An 8,950-nucleotide genomic window follows, 5' to 3' on the forward strand; every position below is an offset into this window, starting at 1 on the left:
CAACCAACACCAGGAGGTTTCGATCGCTGACGCGGCTCTGACGCGAGTCCTGAGTTTGTTCAGAAAGGCTCCATTGATTTTATTTCGCCATGACCATTATCTGAGCAGCATCACTGACTAGTCCCATGGTTATGTGTTGATGAGCCCCTCCAAAGCTCAGCTACCAATCAACCAGTGATTGCTGCTGTGCCTGGGAACAGCTGAAGGAAGACGATTCATTTTATTTTAGCCTTATTTCCTTAACTTTTATCAGTCCAGTCTTTTTTGAACTTCTGCGATTGAATGAAATGAGACGAGAATTAATTTTGCAAATGAGACATTAAGATGTGAAAGTGGAATGCTATTGTGTATTTATTTTTATTAAATATCCTTTAAATGTTTTATCCAGGTTTCCTGATAAATCACTTATCTTGTTGCAAAAGAGGAAAACATTTTTACACCAATAGTTCGCCGTTTAAAGCTCGTCTTCTCTCACAAGTAATTTAGTCTTCTTTCATTCAGTGATGTCCCTGTAAGCATTTCAAAAATTCTGTGAAATAAATTACAAGTGCATTTGCATATAAACACACATCACTTTGCACTAAAACTAATTAAAGGAAAATTAGCTGTATATAAAGAAACAAAACAAGGCTCTAATTGGAGTCATCATTAGGCTGTGGTTTATTTTAAGAACACTTGTGCGTCGAGACAAATATCATTGCATACTTGAAAAAGAGGATTTGTGTGAACGCATTGTTCTCACTAATTAAACAAATTAAACAAAGTGTGGCTTGTGGGACCAAAAAGGGAAAACACGCCTCTGTTGGAAGCATTACTTTCTGTCATGAACATCATTTTGCTGCAGTTTTGATCCGTGTTGCGAGTGCGCGTACATAATTCTGAATTAATTTCAACAACATGATCTCTGTAAGCGTTTGTGGCACCAAATACTCTTCCATTAGAAGAAAACATCAATCACCTTCGCCAGCAGAGCGAGCCTCAGGCTACACTGATGCTGAAAGAGTTCCTGCCTCCAGCCCACACCTGGGGGAGAAGAAGAAGAGTATTTCTGTGGTATTACACTAAACATGACACGAGAAAAAGGAGCCTCTTTGACTCCTGTCTGACCTCTGTCTGCCTCTGCTCATCCTCTCAGCTGCAGAGAAAGCAAGTTTTTTTTGTTTTGTTTTTTTTTATAGACAAAAAGAGACAAACTCACCGCAGCTGCAGGCAAGGACTGCTGCTGCTGCTGTTTTCGTCTTTTAAGTTCTGGTCCCGTCTTGATCACCTATCATGCTAAAAGTCTGACAGTTTTGTAGGGAAGCTACTGGACTGAACACAGATTTGAAATTTGTGATCAAAATCAGAAGGCTTTAGTACGCAAGAAGGTTTGAGGAAAAGTTTCCTTTTTTTTTTTCCAAGTATGCCTCGTTCGCTTTAGGATTACGTGAGCAGTCCTCCAGTAAGAGAGAATTCTTGTGCACACTTTTGCATCTTTTCTCATTCGTTGTGAAAACCAGATGCTCTCGGCTCTTGTTTATGTCGTTGTTTGCAGTAAATGTTCGCCTTTGCAGTTTGGAACAAACCTGAACAACACATCCACTCCACTCCTCTCCAGACTTTGCAAGGAACTGCCTGAAAAAGCCTAGAGAATGTGAAATAAAGGACTCTGTAATAAATAAATGCACAGAAGTAAGAAAGCAGAAGTATTTCTACTGAAATTTTACATCAGTATTATCCAGAGTCTTTAGTGAGGGAAATGCATCAGTCATTGATATTATTAACATTGTTATTTTATAATTGAATGCAACATTATAGGCCAGATTTTGACAAATTAACATACTGTATCATGAGAGCCATGGAAAAGAAATTAATAAAAAATTAATACTTAGACCACTTTGGGAAATAAATCCGTAAATCCTGTAGAAATATATGTTTCATCTGTGAGTTCAGATGTCAGAAAAGTAAATATCTAAGCTTCTGTACCATAATTTATCTTGGTCGAAGAAGTTCATGCATTTATCTTCCACTTATCTTTCAAATATCAATAAGGGTTTTTTTTTTAGAAAGATCCTCACCATGCTGAAAAAAAATACTGGAAAACAACTGGAAAAAAAACATGGTGCAAATCCGAAGAGCATGAAAAGTTGAACAGCTTCTGCGAGTTGAAAGACGTTCCCTGACCGGCAGAGTTCCAAAGATGGATGGTGCCGATTACTTGGAGGCAAACTTCTGATTTTTAGCTCTGCAAAGAAACTTGACAGCACTTGACTGGACTTGTGTGGAATAAGAAAGCAGCTTCAATGTCAGTGAACTTGTGTTTCCTCTTTGGCACTTCTGAAAGGTTTGTGTGTGTGTGTGTGTGTGTGTGTGTGTGTGTTGGGCAGGTGAATGTCAGCGTGAGACAGGTTGTCAGCCAGATATCTGTGTATCCCTCTGTCTCTGCGGAGCCTCGGCCTTCATCCTGAAGCTATCCCAGTAGGCGGTGTCTTCTTCTGTCAGCGGCGAGGCCGAGGCGATGAGCTCGCCGAACGACAGCAGCGTGAACGTGGCGGGAGGAGGAAGAGGCTGCGAGGACGACAGGAGAAGGACGAGAGGGGATTTGATTTTTTATTTTTTTAGCCTTTATAGTCCCAACTCTTATGATTCATTAAGTTCAGGACTTAATATTTGTAAGAAGTCTAAAAGTAGGACTCATACAGGCTCCTTGAGACAGAAGTGTCTGACTAAGAGTTTTAAAATCACAAATGACTCATTTCATGGGAGGACTGAATATAAATTAAATATTTGATATTCTTCTTCTTTAATAAATAATTTCAAACTGGTAAAGATGTGGCTGCCAACAGTGAAGAGGGAGCCATGTGGTCCACCAGGACACGGTTTCCACGGCAACTGAATGTATCAGCAGCGAGCATGTAAGAGCTGTGGGGGGAAAAATGTGTGTCAGCTTATTGCAGTGGCCCTCAAGAGTCACTTTTCTTTCTTTCTTTCTTTTTTTTTTTAATACAAAATAAGGTGTGTACAAATTTGATGGCGCTCCAGGTAGAGATGTATCAAAAACCTGGAAATATACACACATTTACAGTATATATATATATATATATATATATATATATATATATATATATATATATTTAAATATATATGTATTTAGTAGCAGACTTAACTGTTAAATTTAGAAAAATGCGCCTATTTACTTGTACATTCATTTAGTGAGAAATATAAGTTAAGAAATGGTACAATTATTGGTAGCTGAAGAAATGCCTTCAAAATAAATTCAGCTGGTTCGTCTTCATTAGAAACGAGGTCCAGGCCCGGGCAGGAAAAAACGACGTGTTTAAAAATCCAGACTCGATTTTATACAGAACAATGACGCGTCAACAAAATTTACAACGGTGCGTCGGTTCTTGTCCTGAATGAACACGTTACTGATGCGACGCATATAATTCGCTTCATTATTAATTTAAATTGTCTGGACACTGTTCTGAACGATATGCACCGAGGGAAACATAGTCTCCATTTACATGGCTGTGTGTGTGCATGTGTGTGTGTGTGTGAGAGTAAGAACAGATCAGCGGGCCGGTGGCTCATCAGTTGTCAGATCGTCCTGTCTGGTCTGGCCCAGCTGGTTCTTATTTATCCAAACCACTGAGTCACATCTGATTTTGCACATATTTCTACCTCTAAAAACAGGTAGAAAAATGACAATTTCTCGCCCCCAACAAAAGCCATGTATTTTTTTTGGCCAAACGAAAAACACCAAGAACAAATTCCCTGCTCCCTCCCATGCACAGGACACTGATGCCACCACTGTATTTAACCACGTTTTGTGTGGGGGGGGAACAAAAAGCACATTTTCGCCTAAACACAGACGTTACTTTGTCTTTCACTCACACTTCTTTTCTCAAAGATGGCCTCAGATGTATATTCAGTTGGAAATGCTGTTTTGTCTTTGTCACAGATAAAGCAGAGCAGCTACTCGAGTCACCAAAGCTACGTTTCCTTACTGCGGAGCCGGCCTCGTCCGCTGGTCCGAGTGCAACGGCGACGTGATGGTCGGCGTCCAGCAGGCTCTCCTGCGGGAGCACACCGACAGACACGTCAGGACAGGGTTTGAAATTACCTGCAAAGAGTGAGTGAAAATAGCCATCTGTCTCCATGCGTTGGCTCTGTGATTGACTGCGAAAGACCCAGGATGCCTCTCCCGCATGACTTTTTAATGATAAACAGCAATTGCTGAGAAATGGCTGAATGCTCGTGTCTGTAAGGTGTCAAAAGCTAAACAAGCAGCAAATCCCTCCGGAGCCACGGGCGACATTCTGTCTGTCACAAACCAGAGCGTGCCATTTTAAAATTAAAAACAAATACGCACGAAAACTGAGCAGATTTCAGATTTATAACCGACAGGCGGCAGTTTTTCAAAGTGTGGAAAAGAAACATATGAAAACAGTTAGTGGTAAATACAAGTCTACTTGGTTTAGCATATTAATATTTTGTATTCTCATGTCAAGAAGATCAAATCGCAATGAGAAGAGATTTCCACATTATACTAAAAGTATCAAGACAGAACTGTGCAAATTATCATGTTGTTTAGTCCTTTGGATCAATGATCAATCAACGAGTCGCCACAAAACGACATTATAGAAACAAATAAAAGAAAAACTTCATGTGTATGGAAAAAAACAAAAGCGGCAATCTTCTGCATTTGCAGCCTGTTTAATAATATAAACTCATATATTGGATAGTTGGTTGTTTCAGCTTTGTCACTTGCTCGTTTACAGCAATCTTTATCCAGTCCCCCCACCCCCATTTAGTTGGACATCATAAAGCTTTTGGGACTTGTGTATATTTGATGGGTTAACATTAGAATCTCTTCCTGGTGACCTATTTTCAGTAAGAAAACCGATGTTAAACATGAAAAAAGACATTCAGATGTTTTCTGAACCCAACGTACTTCAAATATCCACAAATCCTCTGGTTCCTCATCCAGATGCATCTTGGTCTGGCGCAGCACCGTGCCCTGTGTGAGCAGCTCGGGCGGCAGGTGAAACTCCGCCCTCTGCAGGTTGAAGCCCAGACCTGTGCCGATGGCCTTGATGAAGCTCTCCTTCAGGGTCTTCGTGCAAAAAAAATAAAATAAAATAAAAATAAATAAAAATCAAGAGGAAACTTGATAAACAGATAAAGAAAAATGTTTTTGCTTGTGTGAGTAAAGCTGAAAGTGACAGTCTGAGCATGGAGAGCGAGCGCGTCTCTGTGGTTCCAACTCCAGCAGATGAATCCACGCACACGTGTTAAAAGGCGTGCATACAAAAGAGGGGCTTTATGTTTCTGCGTGCGCCCAGCCAAAACCAGCCATGTTCCATGGCCAATAAGCCACAATAACACCATTACAGGACTAATCACTATGGCAACCGTTGAGCTCTGCCATTAGTCAACAGTGTGATGGTGATATCAGAGCTTTGACGTCTCTGTGCCGCCCTCTCATTCTCACAGCATCTTTACTTAGCTCAGCACTTGCTTACAGTGGCCATCTGTGTGCGTGTGTGTGTGTGTGTGTGTGTGTGTGTGTGTGTGTGTGTGTGTGTGTGTGTGTGTGTGTGTGTGTGTGTGTGTGTGCGCGCGTGCGTTCATGTCTTTGAAGAAGAAATGGAAGACGGGAAACAAAGCTGAGTATTGTGACAAGGACATAACGAGACAAACGGGAGATTAGAGGAAGGGAGAAAAGTGGAGGTGAAATTTGAATCAAAAGGAGGTCAAGCAAAATGTACAAATTTCTCTCTCTCACACACACGCGCGCGCACGCAAACACGCACCACCGCCGCCTGTGGCGCCCGGCAGCAATGCAGTGTGATGACAGGGTAGTATGGTTGCCATGGTTACCCAGTGGCGGTAGAACGCGGCAAGCTGCTGGCGCTCCGAGCCGGCTGATTGGATGGTGCTCCATTCGTGCGCTGTAAACTGACGAGTCATGATGCGGAAAAACTCCGGGATGGAGTTGCTACCTGCAGGAGACGGAGACACGAGGACGCAGACATGAGGGGAGGGAAAAAAAAAAGTGAGCAGACGGAAAATAATGTGGAAAAGCAAGTCACACCCTTAATTATCAAAATGCATATTTGATTGTGGTGACTGAACACACAGGCTTTGGACCTACATTTTAAAATCGCATACCAAAAACAATATTTTTGTTAGACAACAGCGACACCTTGTGGATAACTTGTGAAACTACAAATCTAAAATAGGGCCGCAGAATAAAAAAAAGCTTAATACAACCAGCTGCAGAAATTGATTCATTATTGTGACTCTCTTATGACACTGCATTTGTAGTTGCATTGAAACATTTCATAAAAACTCTAAAACTCTCACATTTGCTTTTATGTAGCAATAAAACTCATGCGTAAGTCTCAGCCTTCACCTGGCAGTGTGGTCTTCATCACATCTACTCCAACCTGCACCCCCTGCTGTGCAGCAAGCACAGCATAGTCGCCTTGGTGGGAAATGTTGAAACTCCAGGGTGGATCAGAACCAGTACTGACCTGCATCGTTTTCAAATGCATAAAAAATAAATAAATAAATGAATGGTTTCTGGTTGATTTAGTGTGTTAGTGTGTCTTGACAGTCAGGTGAAGCTCCACGTGAAAATGAAGACAAAGGAGGGCTAAGTATACAAATAATGTTCCAACGGGGATGTCTAGATGGACTAAATGTGACCCAAAGGGCCAGCAGTGGCCCTTGAACAATCACAATCCAAGTCATAAAATAAATTGCAAGTCCCAAATAAATTGAAATTTATTTAGGGGACTGACACAGGTATGAGTGGTCATCATACGCAGAAAAACAAAACAAACCAAAAAAATCAACAACTATAATTTAATAGTTATTTATTTATTATGACTTGGTAGTGCAACCCAAAAATCTAGTTCTGACCTGGATAGATATTCATTTCACATTGTCGGGGGTCCCATGTGCCTCATGCTTAATGGGTTTCAAACAGTAACAACAGAGTAAAAAAACAAAACAAAAGAAGACGAAGAAGCATAAGGATACACTTAACCTTAAAAGAAACAACATTTTTTACCTGGAGAGGGGCAGCCAGATATGGTTTCCCTCGAGGGGATCGGTTTAATCTGATCTGTGTCCAGGGGATTCCCATCATCTCACAAACAAATTTCCTGAGCAACAGCCGGCCAGCCTGTTGGCACATAGGTTTAACATTATAACCTAATAGGTTATTCAAGTCGCCAGCTGTTTCTCAATAGCATAAAAACACGGTGAGCTTCGAGAATAAGAAGCAACGATTTTTTTTGTTTTATGACACGGTTTTTATGTCATCCTGGAAATTGAAGATTTTTGTTAATCATTAAATCAATCGAAAGTTGTTAGGACACCTCTTTGAAAGGAAGTTTTGATAACATTACTGAACTTCCTTGGATGGTCTCAAACCTTTATCGCAGCAACTGCACATCCATAATTGAAGTTGTTGGTGTCTATTCAGCTAGGGTGCATTTTACTAACTCAGTGACAGTGTATAAGTTGATCAGTCTACAAATTAATTTCCGTTCATGCACACTGATTAGAATGACAGCTGCAGAAGCTGGGTAAACATTGCAGATCAGACTCACCATCGCTGACTTAGCATCCTTAGCGAAGACAAACTGTCCGATCCTGTCCTTCTCTTCTTGCTGGACACACCGAGCAGCAAACAACCATTCGGACCTGCTCGGTGTCCACGACCCGCAGCGGAAGCCCCAGCGGACAGAGCCCATACCTGCTCACCTTTCCTCATCTTAACTCCTGCAAAACTTCCCGCTGATCACAATAAGCTACCTTTAGCATGGCGTCCCAGCATAAACAAACTTAATTGTGTTGTATTTAAGATTTTGGGGTCTCGGAGAGATTCGGATGAAGAAATGTTGGAACTGGTAAACCAAAGCAGATAAAAATTAAACCGACCTTTCTGTTTACGTTGCTACTTTGACACCGCTATATTCACCCGGAAGAGCATTGATGTCGTCAGAAGGGGAAGCGGTTCAGGATTGGCTAATACGAGCATCTGAAACAGTGAGCTAATATAGTTCCCTTCATGTACTTTCAAGAATGTCGTAAATAAGAAGTAGAATCGTTAGGCGTAAGATTATTTGATTACTTTCTTAATAAAATCCGATAAATATGACACGAAGTTTACAAAAATAATATGCTCTCAGCGAGTCTAAATTTCTTAATTTATATGTTTTAGTGTATTGTACAGAAAATTTTATTTTTATTCTAAACTGTGACATATTGATCTGTTATCTGTATGGTACTAAAAAAAACAAAACAAAAACCCCGGAAGTGACATTAAATAAAGTTAAGTTTAATAATAATAAAAAAAGATAATATAAATAAAAAATAACGGTCTGGTGCATTCTCCGTGGTTGGTGCCCAACTTGAGCCTCGGGAATGCTGGTGTCCGACTGACCGGAAAAGCAACTGGAATTACATCTCAGCGGTGTGGTTGTCTCTTTGCATAGTAAGGGACATATTTTTCTCACATACAAATACATAATTACAAATAAACCGGGCCTTATTGTCTAAGACTATTCAAGATTATGATTGTTGTTCTCCTCCGGTTTAGGCGTATGCATCCATTATTATTATTATTTAGCCATTTAATTAATTGATTGTCTTCTCAATATAGAAAAAAACATATGCTATAAATCTCACAGAAGCCAGCTGCACTCGTGGTAGGTGTAACATTTAATCATAATGTGGATTATTTTTGCTTTTATCTCGTTTTTTATTATTATGAAAGTGTGGCATAAATGTATTCAGTCGATAAAAAAAAAGAAAAAGAAAAAGCAACACCTAGTTGCAGATACAGGATTTTAGGTTGTGTTTCTAGTAGTTTTGGGCATCAAGAAGCTAAAAGGTTTGTCCTATTGTCTTTGCCAAGTAGGTCAAATACTGTCAGGTTGAATAATTGCTGCTG

The 8,950-nt window shown here is 40.3% G+C and overlaps 1 protein-coding gene across 2 annotated transcripts; it reads right to left on the bottom strand.

Annotated features, from left to right (window-relative positions):
* Positions 1 to 636: 636 nt before the first annotated feature.
* aasdhppt (aminoadipate-semialdehyde dehydrogenase-phosphopantetheinyl transferase) lies at positions 637 to 8,180 on the bottom strand. 2 transcript variants are annotated; one of them, XM_081614403.1, is made up of 7 exons: positions 7,605 to 8,180; positions 7,061 to 7,174; positions 6,398 to 6,518; positions 5,863 to 5,984; positions 4,934 to 5,095; positions 3,874 to 4,055; positions 637 to 2,547 (listed from the first exon to the last, which is right to left on the bottom strand). In XM_081614403.1, the coding sequence occupies exons 1-7, from the start codon at positions 7,746 to 7,748 to the stop codon at positions 2,478 to 2,480; spliced, it is 915 nt and encodes a 304-aa protein (XP_081470529.1). In that variant the 5' UTR covers positions 7,749 to 8,180; the 3' UTR covers positions 637 to 2,477. The 2 variants fall into 2 exon arrangements, with proteins under 2 accessions (XP_081470529.1, XP_008423735.1); XM_008425513.3 differs by having other exon boundaries at positions 3,987 to 4,055; positions 7,605 to 8,166.
* Positions 8,181 to 8,950: the final 770 nt, after the last annotated feature.

The sequence above is a fragment of the Poecilia reticulata genome, chromosome 13 (assembly GCF_904066995.2).
Source record: "Poecilia reticulata chromosome 13, P_reticulata-male-v2, whole genome shotgun sequence".
NCBI lineage: Eukaryota > Metazoa > Chordata > Actinopteri > Cyprinodontiformes > Poeciliidae > Poecilia > Poecilia reticulata.

Excerpts from the sequence above, each read along its gene's own strand:
- aasdhppt (XM_081614403.1), bottom strand. The coding sequence starts at position 7,748 with ATGGGCTCTGTCCGCTGGGGCTTCCGCTGCGGGTCGTGGACACCGAGC. Across the intron at positions 5,985-6,397 it reads GATGAAGACCACACTGCCAG|GTAGCAACTCCATCCCGGAG; the intron begins GTGAAGGCTGAG and ends CGTCTCCTGCAG. Across the intron at positions 4,056-4,933 it reads AGGATTTGTGGATATTTGAA|GAGAGCCTGCTGGACGCCGA; the intron begins GTACGTTGGGTT and ends GTGCTCCCGCAG.